This window comes from Cygnus olor, chromosome 3 (genome assembly GCF_009769625.2).
Source record: "Cygnus olor isolate bCygOlo1 chromosome 3, bCygOlo1.pri.v2, whole genome shotgun sequence".
In the NCBI taxonomy this organism is placed as follows: Eukaryota; Metazoa; Chordata; class Aves; order Anseriformes; family Anatidae; genus Cygnus; species Cygnus olor.
The window spans coordinates 49819469-49838538 of NC_049171.1; the positions used below are offsets into that span (position 1 = coordinate 49819469).

Consider the following 19070-nt stretch of genomic DNA (forward strand, 5'->3'; position numbering starts at 1 on the left):
AGTGAGTAACTCGTGGGATATGGGCTATATCTTGTCACCATATAAGTCATGACAAAGTTATCATCTGATAGTTTTTGGATGGCCTCTTTACAGTTAGGTCAGACCTTAAAAACAGTTTCCAGTGGACAAATACTTGCAACAGAAAAGCCATCATGATTGTTAGCTATCTTATATGGCTTCGTGTCAATACCGTGCGAGTGGCACAGTATTGATGCCAATGCCAATACTGTGGCATTGCTGTCTGTTCCAGGAAGAAATTAAATTATGATACTTGCATGAAGTCTTTTGTGTGTGTGTGTTGTGCATAGTCTACAAAGTAGCTGGGTAAAAGATTTCAGCAGACACTCCTGTTCGAAACACAGGCAGGAAATCAAGAATATTTGGAGGCATCTTCTCAAAATAGAATTGTCCTGAATTGACATCTTCGGGTCAACAAGAAGTTGATTTCTGCATTTCAGGCATAGGTGTTTCCATATATACTTACCTGCCAATCCTTCTAATTAGCAGATTACTTGGCAAAACCAGTAGGACTCAGCAAAATTATCTTTTTAATCTACACTTGCCAAAAGAGTTCTGGTTTCCAGATATCCTGAATAGGATAGTCCTTAAGGACTTCTCTGCATTCGGAGCCACAGAACAAAGGAACAGTTTGATATCTGGACTTAAAGTTGTTTCCTCTCCTATCCTGAATGCTGGATGGCTGTTAAGTATAGGAACTCCTGCTTTTCACTTGGTCTTGATCAGTGGTAAGAAGGCCTATGAGGCAAATTTAATTGGTGAAGGAAATGAGATTTTCCTCCTAGAGCTATGAAATATCTCAAATACATTTAAGGAATCGTTGCGTGACATTTTAAACTATCTTCTGGCTTTAGAGCAGTAGCCAATCCTGAAAGGTTGAAAAGAGTTCAGAAGTCTGTACTCAGTGGCTTCTCCCACCTCACTGATTCTTGAAGGATCCAAGCAAGGTAAATATGACAGTTCTCCTATCTCAGACTTAAACCTGTGCCTGGACCCATCAGCCCCCTCCTTGGCAACAGCTTTATGCTCTCAATGACTTCTGTCAGCTAAAATGACCTCCTGGAGGCTGTCACCAGTGAGAGGAGCAAAGGAGGAGCTGATCCTTCTCTTCTAAGTGGCTACAGAGCACGTAATGACATCCTCTGATTTCTGCCAACAGTGGTTACAGGGCTCCATCTGTACTAGAAAATCCATCTTTCCGTATTCTTCCCTCAGACCACACATTCCAGGTGGCAGTGTCATCTCTCCACGCTTGGGGTGTAACCACTGCCCTGTTAACTACGAAACGTGAAAGTATTTTAAGACATTCATTTGACATTTCCTACCTAGTTGTATTCCCCACTGCAGGTCTGTTTTAAGATTGTTATGGCAGGTCACAGTCCAGGTAAAGCATCGGATCTTGATCTGTCAGCAGCATCTGCGTTGGGAATTTCACCAAGGAAATTATTTATCTTAGGCATCTACAGAGCATATACATGAAACTCTGTCTTCCCAATTTGATGGATGTCACGTAGAGTGTATAACTACTTTTGGTGGGAAGAAACGTAAGTGATGTCCCAACCACAACCACAAGACTCTGCCATGGAAGAAACTGATGATTGCTGTGGAGTACACTGTGATGGAAATACGGCGATGTATTGCATGCAGGTAGCTGCCAGGAGGAGGATCTTAGAGCACGTTACCTATCAGTAATTGATTAGTGCTGGATATGTGCATATCCCAGCCAGCCTCCCATTCTCTTTTTGTTACAGTCCTGCACACCTAGAAATTCTCATACACATAGGGTGCACTGCGTGTGCTATTGCCCAAATTAAAATCTTAAGGAGCCTGAAGGCTTATATGTGCTATACCACATAAATAAATGTTCAGCTCTGGCAGATATGCATTTACACCTCTCCTAGAACTCTCGTTGCTATATCATAAGTAAATTTTCATTCATTCTGAGGCATAAAAAGCTTTTCTACAGGTTTCTCGTGCAATTATAACAATATCTGATAGCGTAAGGATGTTCAATCATACAAATAAATAGCTTGTTTTAAAGCTATGCCTGCACAGCAAGTGCAGATATTTAAGAACCCAAGTAAAATTTTCAATGCGTTGCCAGGCAAACAGTTTTAAGATGGAGGTAAACCCTCATCCCTAAAAGCAAAAATATGGACCAATCTACACAGAAATAAAAATTGGCAAGAAAAGATCACATTTGCTCTCGAAGAATTCCGTACATTTCCAGATTACAGCCAAGCAAAACCCAGGTACACATCTGTCTCCAATCTGCATACTTGCAGGATGTATCTTCTGCCAATTCATCCCTTAAATAATTTCTGGGTAATCATATTGTTGTCATATACAGTTGCTCGAACTTATTCAGTGTCTCATAAATAATAACAGTAAACAAAGCCGGGGAGTAGATATCGCACAGGGTGATGGGAAAATAAGGACTAAGGAGGCTAAAAAAAAAGTAAGAAAGACTGGGAAAATAGAGAAGAGCAGAAGGAGAGCAAAAGAATAAGCTCTGAGGAAAGTCAGTGCCAATAAATGTAATACCCTACTCTCAAGAAAAAGAGAATAAAGCACAGATGGAAATGGGAGGATATGTTCATCCAAATCCATTATAGGAAAGCAAGCTGATTGTTTCTGTTATGTTCTTTACGATGTTTTAACACTACTTCTGTATAAAATCATGCACTGTCATTGGTGAGGGAAAGGTATACCTGGAATTCAGATGGTCCCTTAAAAGGAAGCATGTGCTGTACAAATAGTGAAGCACAGAGACAGGAAATAAACGATGGTGGCCATTCCTAGAGAACTCACAGGCCTTCTGAAAGCTAGGGATCGAATTCAGACTTCATTCTCCAGTTTAGTTAAATAAGCTACAACTGTTAGCAGCAGGTTTGTTTTCTTGTAAGTCAAACTCCAGTCTTACCTCTGCCCTTTTCTTTCAGTGAAGGACCAGCACGTACATATGAACATAGAATTATTTTATTTTCTGTAATGATCAAACCCAAATGTTACTTTACCTTTGCCAGCTTTGTGTAGGGTGATGTGCCATCTTGCACATTTATTTTCCTGGAGTGATTCCCAGAAGTATGCTATGCTTTTTCTTGCTCATGTCTCACTAGCTTTATTTATGAGTTGTGTACATCAGGTTTTCAGTCCCTGGGGACAGGCCTACACAGGAAACCTGTAGACCATATTTAATACATGCAAGTATGAGAGTAGTAAAAAGCATGATGATACTCCAAATGATCTAATTCAAAATTTCAGCTAGATCATGGCTAGGTTGGTGTCCGTGTTTTTAAACCACAAGCACCTCTATCTGCTTTGTCACATAGGAGGAAAAGATGTGGTAAAGATCAGTAAGTCTAAAAGAAATTTTACTTAGCGCTCACTGAAGCTCTTCAGCTGCTAAATATTTAGAAATTAAGGTCTCACAATACACCTTTGTAATAGTTATGTAGTGCTAGAGGACTGAAAAATGAAATACCATAGCCTGATTCTCTATTTGGAATACCTAGCCTCAGTAAGCCTCATGTTTTCAAAAGCCTCTATTAATTCTTGTGGATTTGATGAATTCGTTTTTCTAAAACTGGACACATGGAGCTCAGGGGAAACAAATTTAACATAAAAAAAAACATCCTGGCTTTTTTCATTTCTAGCTGCTTAGTAGAATTAAGAGTAAATGATTCTTACCTGAATTAAGTTTTAAGTGAAGTGGGGGAAAAAAATCTTTCGTGTTCAACATCCGTATATAATGTGAAATATCAAACTTACAAGCAGAATTGAAGAGAATGCTTTGAGGAGGTATGTTCAGTTCCAAATATCAAAACGTGATTAAGGACAATGAGCCAACATTTCTAGGAGACTTCCCTGTCAAGTGGAAACAAAGAGCAAATTTTCACTTGATTTACAGAATTACAATTAAGTCATCTCCGATGACTGAACCTAATAGCAGTATCATAATTTTGAAGTTATTGATTCTTACTGATTGCATAGAAAATATATTTTTAAAGATAACTTTTTTCTCACTTAATAGGTGCATGAATTGGCTGGAAAATAAATCAAGATAAGGCCCTCTTTCTGCCATGCCATCACAGCTGGAGACAAGCATTTTGCTGATGAAAGCTGATTGGTATCATATTATCCCCTTGATTACACCTGTGCAATCCCATTAATTGAGAAATAGCGTGACCTGGGGAAACGTAATGGCTGGTAACGTTGTATAGGAAAGCTGATCTACAAAGCTTGATGTACATGTTAAACTGCAGGTGTATTTATAGGCTGGCTGCCTGGAAAAAAAACACAACACACATCCCCCAGAATGTGTGTGAGGTGCCATAACCACCGGACCGTTCCTCAGAACAGAACTGATGGATAAAGCCCTCCTTCACTGGAAAGGCTGTTAGGCATTGGGATGGGCTGCCCAGAGAAGTGGTTGAGTCACCATCCCTGAAGGTCTTTAAGAGACGTTTAGATGTAGAGCTCAGTGATATGGTTTAGTGGAGGACTTGTTAGTGTTAGGTCAGAGGTTGGACTGGGTGATCTTGGAGGTCTCTTCCAACCTAGATGATTCTGCGATTCTGTGATTCACTCCGCAGTGTGACTGCAGAGCAGGAGGGAGAGGCAAGGGCTGTAGTGTGGTAATGGAGGTAGCGCTGCCCGCTTGGTTCCACCACGTGTCAAGGTAGATGTCACATCTGCTGGTGATGCTCAGAACGGATGGGCGCTGAGGTGGCACGCTGCTTACCACCCTTCACCCTCTTGTTTCTCATCCCACCTGACCTCCCGAAGCAATTCCCTGTAAGATGGTTCTCCCCGTGACCCTAAGGAACAGATTGCTCAGGGGATTACATGCAGCGAGGTAGCCTGAGGACAGCGCTACTGAGGCTGGCTTTGCAGCTGCTGTCAAGTCAGCTACCGCTTGGTGAGGTCTGGGGCAAAGCCGGAGCAAGGAGCTAAAAGGAAAGGTATTATCCATGTCCCCAGCACTCCTTTTCTGATTTCAGGGTCCCAAGTAAAACCAGTTACCTCACTTAAAGCCCACCATTCACGTATCTCTCCCCGTGCTCGTTCAGTACCGTATGCAGCTGAAATGGTCGCCCCCTCCGTCCTGACACCTGAACATAGTAATGTTGCCCATGGTAATGGGAGCACGCGGGTATTGCTGGTCAGGGAGCAGAGGCTGCTGGGGTCTTCCCATCACCTCGGTCCCAGGACCTGAAGAAGACTTTCTCAAAGGCACCCCGTCCATCGTACACTTGCTGCAGCCACCAGCTGAGCCTGGGATATAGCACTGGCCTTGGAGAAGCAGCGCCACAATTTCTGCCAGCTGATGGGGCTGGAAAAAGCACATCCATCCCATGGAACAACAAACTGGGGAGAGTTCAGAGCTGTCAGATGCTGTTGTCCTACCGTGGTCATCGGTCCTGGAGGGGTTGGCCAAATCTGCAAGAGATGCTTCTGAGCGGGGCTTGCTCTTTGACCTCTGCCACTGTTGCCAGTGAAATGAGGTTTACCCTGCGGCAATTCAAGCTGACTTAGATTTTTAGTTTTAAAAATAAATCAAACTCATGAGTTTATGGTCAGTTCTTGTTTGTTTGGTTGGTTTTGTTGTTTTTTTTTTTTTGGGGGGGGGTATTTGGTTTTCTTTAATAAGAAAAAAATCACTCAGAGGCATGACAAGGCGTGCTTTGCGAATGGTTACGCTTAGCTGTAATCTGCCTGGTGGAGTGCTCAGCGAATTGCAGGAAGAAAAATGCACTAGTTTGAACTGGATTTGGGAGCGAGGATATTTCGATTTGGGGCAGCCGAAGGAAAATTGTATAACACTGTTGTGCTGTCCTGAGCAGGAGAAGAAGCCAAAGAATTGCATGCTTTTTCCATCTTTGTAATCAGTTTGTTATGCACAGAGCAATGCCGTGGGATTAAGCATTTTGTCTGCTGGGTTTCCCCTGGCAGCATGTGAAGAAGTTCATTATAAGTGCTTATCACATGATCCACTTAATCAAACCACTGGAACTTGGAGAATAAGTCATTCTAACAAGACCCGTCAGAGCTGCCTTATAAACCACTTACTGATATACTCTTCCTGGGTTAGTGTACAATGAGTTTCCTTGTACCTCAGGGTACGACGCAGGAAGTTCATTATCCCCAGTCCGAATTCAGACGTGAAGAAAGGAAGCAGGGCTTACAAAGAGGCGACAGATAATTTGCGCAGGATTCTGGTTAGCCTCTCAAATCCCTTGCGTAGCGGGACTGCGAGCTCTTCGTCAGAACAGCCTTCTGGTTTTCCGTGCTACGCACGGGGCAGCTATCTCCATGGCTGCCTTTAGTGTTGTGAAATACAGATGACACAGGAGAAAATACTTTCCGTCATTTGATTAGATGCTTAAATGGAAGCACGTGGGGAAAAAAAAAAAAAGAAAGAAAGAAATCAGAAGCGAAACCATGCTTTTAGCAGGGCAATAGTACATATTCTGCGTAACAGTAGCAGAGCCGACATCCGGCTGATGCAAAACGCCTTGAGAGCCTGCTAAATCCCAGCGTGTGCTAGGGTTTGGAGTACTTAGACGTGTGGCAAGCTAGGAGCACACACACATGCTGTCTGCAGCTCGTGTTTGTGTGCTCCGCGCCTGCTGAGGTAAGATGCCTTTCCCGGTGATGTACCTAGGGACTGTTCTGGATGCAGGGAACCGGCAGGTGGAGGCTCCTCGAAGGCACTCGTTTTGCTGAGCCCTGCCACAAGCGGTGTGACACTAGACTTTCTGGCACTCCCTGGGTTTTGTCACCGATGTTATTTCACGGCCAGTATCTCACGAGGGCATGCAGAAGCTTGCCTTTCGGCTGCCTGCTGAAGGACAGTCTGGGTGCCACCACGTACGTTGGCTTGGACCAGCCTTAGTGTAGAAATGCCCAGATCATTTTCCCAAGCAGCACCCTGTCTACGGGCAGTAGTGCTCCTCAGCTGCACCTCTTCTTTCACCTCCCAAGCTCACTTGAAAGCAGCATAGTGTCACACCAGATTGAAGGTTGCTTTGCGTGGGGACGCACAGGCTGAGCCTGACGTGGGTCTCCAGATGAATTTTTTGTGCTGGAAATTGCCATTGGAACGAGAAGCATCAAGTAGGTTGATGCAACATGCTCTGTAAGGCATGAAAAACAGGGAGGTGTGCAGGGCTGAGTAGCACGGGCAACAGAAACAAAAAAGCAAGCTGTTTTGATGGGGATTATGCTTTGGATGGGGATTATGCTTTATTTCCTAGGTTAGTTCCAGTGGAGAGGTCACAAAGTTCATGCCATTGTCCAGGTACCACTTTGAGAAAACAGTGAACCCTGTCTCTCCCGTGTCAGTGCTATGTGAAGTCCAGCCAGCCCAGAGCCTTAAAATTCAGCCTGCTGATTACTGCTGGGCCCAGCCCAGAGTGAGCACGGGGCCTGGACTGTGTCCGCCAACAGACATGAGGTTTGGGATGCACGGATTTCATTCCTACTGGCAGAGTTAGGCGGTGATGCTGTGTCGCTGCTCTCCTTGTACTTTAACCCTGGCTGTCTTGCCTCGGTAAAACCACAGGTCTCTTGGCCACAGATGTACTGATGCACCAAGCTGGCATTGCTAGGGCTGCGTACCAGCAGGGATGGTGCTGCTTCAGTAGGTTGGTTTCCAGCTGGTAAGTTAAAGGAGGACACACGAGCCTGAAGGAAAATACCATTTTGCTGTCTTTTTCTTCTTCATTTTAAAAATAGGTAAAATAATTTAACATTTACTCTTTCAACATAAAACATGTAACAAAAAAGATGAATCTATACTAGCTGGTTAGTTTGGCTACTTCCTTCAATTTGATTACGTTATAATTGATTTCTTCCTTCTCACCTTTTTATCACACTCCCCATCTGTCTTCCCAGTTTCTGTTGTGCCTATTCAAAGACCCCATCTCATCTCTTCTGGGACCGTCTCACTCCTGGGTTTCTGCTATTTCAGCTCTGACACCAGACGGTGCTTCAGGAAAAAAGCATCTCAGTTCTAAGAGTGGAAGGAAAATGGACCCATAAAAATACCAATTATTTGTATGTGTATAGTACTTGTCAGTAAGCCTCAAATAACTTTACCTAAGTGACCCGTTTGCTCTCATCTCCACTCCTCAGGTAAGGCACCTGGAGCAGAGCGAGTTGATGGCGTTCTGCTGTCTGCAGCAATTCGGTAGTGAAATGGAGATAAATGTTCTTCTTCTAAATGATTTCTCAGTGCCTTATCCATTGCCCTGTACATGGGGAAAGACACTTTTGAGCATCTGAAATCGTTATAGGCAGGGATATCTTTAGTCGTCTTTAAAGAGAAATGGTCGGTTGTCCTCTGAGCGCTGTTAATTTGGCATCGAAGAACAATTGGTTTTGGTGTAAATACTGAGACTGGATGTCAGTGTCTGCATGTCCTGGCTGGGGGGTAGCTCTGGGAGGAAGGCTGCAATGGGTGCTGTGTGCTTGTGGCTGCGTGCACTCCTGTACGTGAGCGAGGTGCACACAGCATCCACTGAGAGTTTAAGCGATGCTACCAGACCCTAACCCAAGTGGTTTTGGTCAATACCAAGCCAGGCTGAATTCTCTCTGCCAGCCTAGGGATGAAAGGCTCTTTAAATGCATTAGCTAATTCTGGGCTGTTCAGCTCAATCCCCACTAGTGTTATCTTTTTAGAAGTCTTTCTCACTAAATTGCTTCCTTTGAAGACCGCAGGCTCTTTAACAGCATACTGCAGCACCCGCTGCTTGCTGAAAATCCCGAGGCCAGCGCACTGGAGCACTGCGATGCCAAACACGCCCGTCACAAAGTGCCGCATTTAGGGGGCTTTCACTGGAGGTAGCTGATGAAAAACAGAACGGACACATTGTAAGAACCGTCAGCCCAAGGAACAGAAGATAGCTTTGAAGGAAGGCTCAAAGTCAGTATTTCCAGAATAGAGTCCTTTAGAAAAAAAAAAAGGAAAATCCAGAGAATGAAATACGGCCAGAATGAGCTCACTGCAGGTGGCGTTGGTCGTGAGTTTTTTTAAATCACTTTTAATTATGAACTATTTCAGTCATTATTTTTTGTCTGGTGTCTGCCGTTACGATATCTTTTCCTACAGCCCCAGAAAAAAAACACTCTTTTGTGTGCTCTGGGGCTTCCCCACCGCATTTTTTCTACCTTAGGAGGCTGGCACGATCCAGCAGAGAGGACTTCATCTGCCTAACCTGCGAATCAGGGGGCTGGAAAGTCGCCCGCTCCCTAGCAGGATTTGGGCCTCCCCTCTCCCCTTCCCCAGCAGCCCGTCCTGCTCGGATGTGCAGGGTGCGTCCGTGTTTTGCCTGGGATCCCTGGGCCCACCCGTTAATCCCCGGGGACCGGGGAGAGGGGACAGCACCACAGGCCGGGTGCCGTGGCAGGGCTCTCCTGGAGCAGCACGGTGATAAAGGCAGGCCGGGAGGAAGCTGCAGAAAGCCGTGGCCTGCCCGGCAGGGGCTGTTTCCCCAAACACGAGTGGTGGCTATTAAACCCGCAGGTGTGGGCAGCGGAGAGGGATGGGGGAGATGTTTGCTTTGTGAGATAACACGCACCTGCTCTGCGTGCCGAGCAGGAGGGACTCTCCCGGGCCTGTTTTCCTGCCTTACCCCAGTCGGCCTCTCGTACTGCAAGGCCCCATAGCTCCCTGCCTTTAAGACCAGATATTTTCCAAAGGCTTAGCGTTCCTACAAGCCACCAGCCCAGAACTGTGCTGCTCTTAGGGCAGCATTTCATGCCCTGCACACAGGGTTTTATTGGATTACCTTTGTACCAGAACCGCCATGCGGTCCCCTCGCTGCGGAGGCTGATGTGGCTTAGCTGCGGGATGACAACCTTACAGCTGTGTTCCTGTCACACAGGTGACTCGCACAGAGGATCTTCGCGTGTAATGCCATCTGATTTCTCGCAAACCTGCAAGGCAGGCTGCTTCTCAGCAGTCTCTGTCTCTTGATGCCGCACTCATCCCACCGTTAGGTAGGCAGCTCTCTTTCTTTGCTCCTTACTTCCCATGTGAGGATGATGTATTTCCCCTCCCGTCCCCCTGCAGCCGTACAGGCACTGAGAGAATCCCCCAGCACTTCTGCAGCGCTTCAGGTCGTGCCTTTTGCACACTCGGTACCTGCAGCTCCCGCTGGGCAGCAGTGCCAGCCTGCGGGAGGGATACTTGCATACTTTGAGCTACTTCCCCGCTATTTACTCGTAAAGTTAATAACTGACTTAAGAGATCATCTACAAACACATTTTTAGGGCTGCTCTTGTGATTTTTTTTCCCTCTCAGCCACAAGGCTTTTGTTTTCTCTGATTTCCTTCCCGTACTTTCCTGTAACCCTCATCTATTTTAACATTAACAGCCTGGTTTGGAAACAGCCTGTGTATTTTCAGCCTCTTTTCCCTTACCTGCTGATTATTTCTGTTTCACTGTCCTCAATCCCTACTTTTGTTGTTTGCAAAAAAACTGTTTTCTCCTCCCTCTCCCTCTTCACAGCTCCCACCATCTGTCTCTCTACAAATACAAAGCTTTAGGGGAAATGATTCACGAGGCTGCTAGCTCATTACTCACACTCTCCCCATCATGGTTTCTGTCCTTGTAGGATGCTCTAACTAATGTAAAGAACAATGGATCCTGGGAATTGTTATTCAATTAAAAAAAAAATAAATCCCTGCAGTTAAATAGATGGGGCTCTTTGTAATTCCTAAACGCCAATGCTTTATTTTTCTCCCTCGCTCTGCAATCATTGTTTTTCAGACAGGGATCGTTGAAACAGAAGAATAGAAATGATCGCTGGACCATTTAATGCAACCTTGTGTATCACATGATGCAGGAATTACTTAATGAAATTCCCTGGCCCAAACCAAGCAAATCTGTGGTAAATCTAGAGCACATATTTTAGGATGACAGCCAAAATGATGAAAGGAATTTACTACCCAGCCTTGCTAATCATTTTGAACGCTCAACTGGTCTCCCTAACATGTAGCTTTGTAAGCAGCGATACTAACACGGCCTCATTTCCTACAGATTCCTCCTCCAGACTTCCCACCCATGCTGAGCACCCCAAAAATCCCCTCCCAGTCCCCTCCCAGCTCTGCCGGGGCCGGGGGGCGATGGGGCACGGAGCTCTCATTCCTTGCTGCCAGCCTCCGGGAAGAGACGGAGGCCCCAGATCGCAGCTGCCTCTCCTGCCACGCAGGTTTGGGGTGCTTCTCTTTCCCCATTGTTTCCCTGAAGCTTACAGGCACTTAGTGTCTTTGAGAGGCCACCTACAAATGTGGTAGAAATTGGCTTTTGGGGTCAGAAGCCATTTGAGATGGGTTGATCAATAGGTGCTTTCTTTAGAAACCAAACTAGAAATGGAAGGTATTTGTGTCACTTTAGCTTCTAACCATTAGATCTCATTTATTTTTGTCTTGGCTAGAATAAAATGCAAAGAAGCACAGGGTAGCATCTTTTTGTATTACACATGCATGCCTTTGGGTTTGTCTCCTGCAGGGATTTCCCTGGCCTGGTTGGTTGTGCCTTCAAGGTCTTGTACCATGGCCTTGTTGACAGATGACATCCCACATTTCCAACCTCAAGCTCCCTCTTGTGCCCCCCCAAATATGAACATTCCTAAAAAATGCACGTTCTGAATTCTGGGATTGTTTTTGAGTGTTAAAACACTTTAGATATCTTGAAGTACCTGAAACAGCTGCACAGGGCTGGCAGACATGCCACAGCAGTCCAAGAAAGTTGCATTTTCTAGCACAGAGCCTGGAGGCTGAGCTCGAAGTTGTACGACACTCCAAGTGACACTAAATGCCAATGTTTAGGTAACCAAGCCCCCTTCCCTTCCTCCCCCTCTCTTTGTCTTCACTTTGTTGACCTTTTAAGGAGGATTTCTGTCATGATTTTAGACTTGTGACCGTATACTAGAAAATTATTCTCCTAATCAGAAGCTGTTTTTCATTTTATCATATGGAAAATGTCACTCTCCCCCCAAGTAGATGGGAAGAAGTGCCACTGTGTAACAGAACTGTGCCTTGCCTGGAAACTGCCAGCATGGCAGGTGTTAGCCTCTTGCAGTTGCTGAGCTTCCCTCTAGAAACTGGGCAGAAACACAGCAAATACCACATTCACAATTATAAGATTTGACAACACTGGATATACCCTTCTCTTAGTGCTCTCAGGCAGCTGTAACTCTGTATGCAAATGCCTGATAAATGAAAATTTGTCCCAAGTATAGCTGCAAGATGGTTCTTTAATTGTTTCTTGTCAGCAGCACAAAGCACATCCTCTGTCAACACACCATACAGGCACAACTTTGATGGAAAGCTAATTAAATAATTTGGGCAATGTAACAGGAGTATCAACTTCTGGTTAATTTACTTTTCAGACTGCTAAACACACCTGCTTTTTTGTGAAGCTGTATTTGGGTCACTTTGTAACAAGAGGATCTTGGAAAGAGACTGTACTGAGCAGGCATGAAGTGCTCTGCACCAGAGCAGGTTGTTCTTGTGACTGCTCAGAAGATGACAGCTGCAGAATTTGAAGCCAACGGGGCGCACTGTTATCTCAGTAAAGGTTAAAGCATTGAAATAAAGAAGCCTTACTGAAGTAATGCTTATGTTCTCTGCAAAAACATGCTCAGATTTTAGCAGATGTGATGATGTTGAGCCTTCCCGGTTGCCAACACCCCATGGCTCTCCAACATCTTTGATTATTTTATTATTCCATACTGCCTGCACGTTGTAGGAGTCAGTGTTATTTCTCCTAACAATCCCTGGTTTCCAACTGGCAATCCCTCTTTGACATGCTGTTTTAAACAAGGGGTGAAGAGCAGTCATGAAGCTGAAGGCCCACTGTAAAAGGACGGCAGCATTCCAGGGCACTGACTGCACACATAGCAGCGCACTTCGCTGTCCTGTTGCGGACTGCTGCTGTGATATGCCGAAGGTGTTAGTGGTAGTGGCTGTGCTGTAAGGAAGTGGAGCTCCAGAGACTTCGGATCCAAGAGGCCTCTAATTGAAGACAGTGTCTTTATGCAAGACAGTCTAAGTAAAACTTGGGTTACTCCACCCTTCCCATTCCTTGTTGTTCCCAGCAATAATAAAAACTGACGCAACGTATAAGGTAGCCTTACAGAAGGCAAATATATTTAATAGTGCATGTACAAAGTGACTGTATGTTAATGCTGTACACGGCAGGAATGTCTATGAAGAAACCCTGAGCACAAAGGAGGATGTAATTTTCATTTTACACTTATTGCAACATTATTTCTGGTATTTGTTTGCTATATTGACTAATAAAGGAATATGTTCAAAACAGATGTTAAAATAAAGCTGGACATTCTTTCCATTTGCAGCTTATTAAAAAAATCTAGGAGAAAAGAGTTCTGCCCCATCAGCTTCAGAAATAGGTGTTTAACATGGTGGGGAACAAGCTGAGCCTGAGTTACCCGAGACAGCTAATTTCTTTAGCAGAAAGAGTGTCTTCTGTCATCAAAAAGAGCCATCTGGAAGAAGGCTGGCTCCCTGCCAAAAGCAACTCTTTAACAACAAAGCTTCTTGTGCACTTTAAGTGATAATGTTCATAACGGCACAACCTGGAGTGTCGGTAAAGGTCCTATTGGAGGAGCAACATACTCCTCCTCTCTCAGCAACCGCAAAAGGATGTTCTTCTTATTCTTTGGCCAGTTGTAAATGTGAGTGTTCTGCAGCCAGGTAGGCACGTGTTCCTGAAAAACAAGAAAAAAAAAAGTGAAATCCCATAAATCCTCGTGAATCTGTACCAGAACCTTGCAGATTTCATTAGACTCTGCCAAGCAAGATTTCATTTTGTCTGTTCTAGACACTTCCCGTAACAACAAGAAATTTTAATTTGGCTTCAAAATTGTATTTGGGTTCCTAAATAAATGAACTTCAAATGATCTCACAGCTTGCCTGTCTCTCTTTCTGTTCTGCCATCATGTTGGCTAACTTCACCACGTTTCAAAGGGATTCTGGTCTCAGTGATAGGCGTCTAAAGGCTTGTGAAAATAAACACGGAGGAGACAAGGGAGACATTTAAGCCCCTACCAGGGAAAGGCTGCAACCCGTGTTTCCCCCTTAGTAGCTGCTGAAGGACCCACACAACGTGTTAAATGCTGAGAGGAGAACCCACAGGGTTCACTTCTCATCCCAGTGGCCTTCTCCCGCCTTGCACCTGCCTTCACCAAGCATGGTGTCCTCTGGCCACCCAGAGCCAGGGGCTGAGACTGGTGCTGAGCTCAACGAGAAGCCAAAGTATTTCCAGGTACATGGGGGCAAACCCCCAGCACTCCCGGTGTCCTGGGGGAGATGCAGCCTGTCACAGGGCTGGCCGATGCCCATTAACATGACAAAGCTGGGGCCACCACGGACCTGCATGGTGACAGAGCACCACGGCCCCTCCCAGGCCAAAGAGCCGCTGGCGTACGCCACAGCTCTGGCGCCTCGCCGGGGGATGCCCTGGCATGGGCAGCGCGTGTCCTGCCTGCCAGCAAACAGCCCATCTGCAGGCCAAACCCTTCCTTCCCGAGCCTCGTGCTTTCCAAATTGGCTGTCACTTCATCGGCCTGTGCGGCTGTAGGAACCGGGCTGCGGTGCTTCCACTGCTCAGGGAGCGGTTTGCGTCAATTAACCACTTGGTTGGGTTTGCAGGATTTACTGCAAGGAGGAGGCGAGCGGCCCGGGCACCTGCAGCCCCCCCGGTGTGACCGGGCTTCTGAACAAGCAGCTTGGTGAGGGGCAGAGCCAGCTGAGCCTGGCCTCCCGCTTTCTCTGTGCCCAAGAAGGTGGAGGCTTCAGTGAAGTGTTTTTCCAAAGCAGTGGTTTTAAAATGTTGCTCTTCCAGGTGGACATCCCACTGTCCAACAAAGGGGAAGCAGCAGCCCCCTTAGTAGGGTCATTAATAAGGCTCCCTGCCTCTGCTTGCAAGTCTGTTTTCACATAGGAATGGATCTGAATCTTTGTGAACTCTACTCCTTTGACAAGTGGTTTGAAACCGGCCAAGAGATTCAAATGTTACTGGGAGAAAGAAAGACACAAGTAAGTATGTTTGCATGCGTGTGTACACCCTCATTAAATAAAATGTGTTTCTTAACAAATCTTGTTAAGAGCCACAGAAGGAAATGTGATAAAACATAGAGGTTTACCAAACGAGCCCTCTATCTGTCTTTGATAAGAAGCTCCATTTTTTGGAGGAAGGAAATGCAGTAGACCTGGTCTGTCTGGACTTCACCAAAGCATTTGATATAAGCCCACATGGGAAATCATTGGTTAAGCTTGAAAAGATGGAAATTAGTGTGAGAAATGGATAGTAGGTAAGAAACTGACAAGTGGGGATATAAGGATAGAGGCACGCTATGCCCAGAGACAGGCTCTGTGCCTTTCTTCCAGAGCTGGTCCTGTGGCCAATTGCATTTACTGTCCCTCCAGAATGAAGTTACCTGCATGCTAGTCAACCCTGGCAATGATTTTAACATGAGGGAGGTGTGTGAGGGCAAGGGGTAGTGAGAGTTGCTATTTTCATCTAGAAGAATGGTGGAGAAAGCAAGAAGGGGACTTTGTAGTGCTGTGTCCCCTTCCTCACTATATGACACCAGCTGTCACACCAGGTGGGAGTAATGGGAGGATGGTTACAGCCCTTTTCTTCCTTTCTTCTTTCCTTCTTTCTTTTTCCTTCTTTCTTTCTTTCTTTCTCTCTTTCTTTTTCTTTCTTTCCTTTTCTTTCTTTCTTTCTTTCTTTCTTTCTTTCTTTCTTTCTTTCTTTCTTTCTTTCTTTCTTTCTTTCTTTCTTTCTTTCTCTTTCATTTTCTTCCTTCCTTCCTTCCTTCCTTCCTTCCTTCCTTCCTTTCCTTCTTTCCTTCTTTCCTTCTTTCTTTCAATTCAGATCTGTATCTGTGAGCAGGGAGGAAATTCTGAACCTCACGGAAAGAGCACTTGATAACTTTATGGATCAGAGGAATAGGAATAGGGCAGAGTGCCTTAGTGCAGAGAGCAGGGCCATGTGTTTAGGGCTGTGTGTGGGGGAGCCTGGTTTGAGCTGTCCTGGCCGCCGTGGCACAAACCCTGCTCACAACCTCCCTCCTGCTGCCTCCGCTCTGCCTGCAACCCCCAGCCAGGGAGAGGAAGCGAACATCCTGGGGCAATCACAGCTTAATGCTCCCGTCATCGGGTGACCAAATCAGGAAGATAAGATTTTTGTTGATTGGCTTGATGCAAGCCTTGAACCAGCAAGACCCAGATTTCCTTTATGAGTGCACGATGGGAAGCTGGAAAGGCCAGTTCCACCTTAACTCTGCGTCATGTTTTTTCCCCTCATTATTCAATTTCCCGATGAACATTCTTTGGATCGCATAGATCTGTTCCCTTTGGAGGTCAGCTAGCTTTCACATACCATCAGTGTCTTATGATGTACTTCAGATGAGATTAACTCATCTAGTATCCACGTTCCCAAGTGAAACCTTCCAAACCTTGCTTCCCTGCTCTTTTCCAGTGTCAGGTATAACAGGACTTACACATATAGAGAAAAGTCCAGTGTAAAAAAGACAAAATGGAAGTATTTTGCCTGCCGACATCATCTCACTGTATATTTACACGGCATTTTCCAGCCCTGGAATACGTGCAAGTGTTACAAGTACTGGTACCTAACCTCCTCTACAGACTGCATTACCACAGCTCGTCCAGGCCCCTCAGGGCTGGCGGGCTCCTTCCACCCAAGAAGTCACCAGTCGCATTATTACTAACTCGTTAGATGAAGGTAAATGATGTACCAAAGAAACGCGTGAGCAAAGAGAGCAAACCTTAACAGCACTAGAAAATGCTGATCTGCATAATTTAGGTGAGAAAGGCAGCCTTGGAAAAACTGAAGGGTGATGTGGACTGCGGAGTGATTGGCAGGAAGGCTGCCTGGAGACTGATGTTTTGATAAGAGCAGCTGAATAAACCAGCCCTGGAAATTCCTTGTTCACTGTCCGAGAGCTGCTGCTATATGCTATATGTCTTCTGATACATAAAGTTCAGCCAAATTTAACGTGAGTTTATTGTTCTTGTGCTTGCCTTGAGGCCCAAAGAAGGCTGTAGTGCCTGCTGTGCCAATTGTCTCTGCAGCCCCTAACGTCACGTGCGCCAAATGGCTGCAGGCTGCTCGCATAGCAGCCACTCAAGGAGCCCCCAAAATTAGGAGCAGTCCTGCCCTTTGCCCTCACACCGAGCTGCAAAGACCAGCCAAAAACCCTGAACAGTTTGCTGCTTTGGTCCGCCCAATTCCCACCGGTGCCGTCTCTGAGCTTTTCACACTTAATGCAAGTAACAGACCACAATCATTCAGGAAGGAAGCTGAATGACATGAAATACCAGAGGTAATGCTCATTCCAAAGAATCCCACATATTTTACAAACCCAGGAACATGTTTTCAAAATCACGAGCTTATACTAAGCCAGGGCCTAAATAAAGAACTTCATCACACTAAAATCCACAAGTGTTGTGAGATTTCACAACCCTACAGTCAGTGATAACATCATTGAAATGTTGACTTAGGATCCAAACTCTGGGCACCCAAATAAATCGAAAGAATCTGTCCGTCCTCCTCCAAAATGCAGCTGTACCTAGGGGTAACACAACAGCTACCCAACAGTGCCACACAGCATTTAGCAAGGAAAACTGAAGACAAACACAATATATCCATTCTAAGTTTGGGGAAGAATGCCATTTCTCAGTTGTAACTGAAGCCATTTAACTTTTCTGATCTTTTAAAAATCCAAGAGATTCTCTCAGCATGAGGAAGAAGGGTAAGGGAATCTGTTGCCTTACGTATTTCTTATTCTCAAATGAATCTTCAATAAGGAGGGCAGATGAAATTGCAAGTCCTAAAAAACCTTATAGTTTGCCTTTGATGGGCCCATCAAAGTTCAAGCGATGGTCTAGTACTTTAATATTTATTATCCTCTTTATTTTTATATTCTCAACCCGCCCTCTTCCAGATCCTCACTTCAAATCAGTCATAAATCTCCCCCCATCTCACTCATCAGTACTACATCTGGACAAAATTATAAAGGGGTTAATATAAAAAGTATGCTTGCTGGATAGATCGTCTCTCTCCATTTAAATTCTTTCAATGCTCAAGACAATCTGTGTTTTAGTTATACATTCATCCTCAGAAATACATTTATGTATTTAGATTTATATTGTGGGTGAAATGCTTTTATTTGTATGTACATAAAACTGCAAACTTTTCATGTAAAATATAGCTTGGAATATTACTAGTGGGATATTAAAAATCAAAAAATGAAGTTTTTGGTTTTTAAGACTTCTGGTGCATTGTGATCAAAATAATATGTTATAATAATGATCTGAGAAATATATATACATACAATATATACAATATATATACATATTTGTATGTTACCTTTTTGGCATTTGGAAAAAGCACAGGGATGAATCTGAAGTTCATACTTCCTTGTTGTATAAATTCGATCTGCATCTAGAATAGAACAAATTGCCAGATTTATTGTGATGAAGGTTATGTTCATTTTGCTTTGCATGCATCCAAATCCTATGCATAAAAACATTGGTTGCTTACTTAAACTGCTCTTCTGTTAAGTGATTTGATCTATTGCTGCTGGACTCTGGGTATCGTTTTGTTTGGCCACTTAATCTGATTCTTCTTTACTACAGAAAGGATACAGGAAAGATCCGTCAACATTTCTTAAGCATTTAGTTCTGTGGTATGAAATAATTGTGGTTTTAGCTGCAGTTGCAAGTCCCGTGAAATCCCTCTAGAACCAATGAAGCTTGACTCAAGGCCCCTGTTCAGGCTCCAAAGGGGTGAAAGATTGCAGCTGGAGGCGAGCTCTGTGTCCAAGCTAGGTCCCAGCCTGTCCCCTGTGTCCCTGTTCCATGTCTGAGCTGGGGCTCAGCTTGTCCCCCGTGTCCCCAGGACACCGACTGAATGAGTCACAGGCTCCCAGGGGTAGAGAGGTGAGCAAAATGCTGCTGAGAGCTCACCCCTTGGTGCCAGCTTCTCA

At 44.9% G+C, this 19070-nt stretch overlaps 1 protein-coding gene and 1 long non-coding RNA gene across 6 annotated transcripts in view; one reads left to right on the forward strand and one right to left on the reverse strand.

The window, feature by feature from the left end:
* Window positions 1-233: 233 nt before the first annotated feature.
* Window positions 234-13350, forward strand: LOC121067205. 3 transcript variants are annotated; one of them, XR_005818172.1, is made up of 4 exons: window positions 234-7758; window positions 8736-9044; window positions 9909-10023; window positions 10796-13350. It is a non-coding gene; the product is annotated as an uncharacterized LOC121067205 (long non-coding RNA). The 3 variants fall into 3 exon arrangements; XR_005818170.1 differs by having other exon boundaries at window positions 234-9044; XR_005818171.1 differs by having other exon boundaries at window positions 234-9044; window positions 12420-13350.
* TRAF3IP2 (TRAF3 interacting protein 2) overlaps window positions 13155-19070 on the reverse strand; it is a 28251-nt gene continuing 22335 nt past the window's right edge. For 2 of the 3 annotated variants that reach the window (XM_040551394.1, XM_040551395.1), the window contains exons 10-11: window positions 18452-18526; window positions 13155-13760 (exon numbers count right to left, since the gene is read on the reverse strand). In XM_040551394.1, coding sequence (XP_040407328.1) covers window positions 13614-13760; window positions 18452-18526 — 222 coding nt within the window. In that variant the 3' untranslated portion in view covers window positions 13155-13613. Of the gene's footprint in view, window positions 13761-18451; window positions 18527-18625; window positions 18715-19070 lie in introns of all 3 variants that reach the window. The other variant, XR_005818163.1, reaches the window with a different exon arrangement.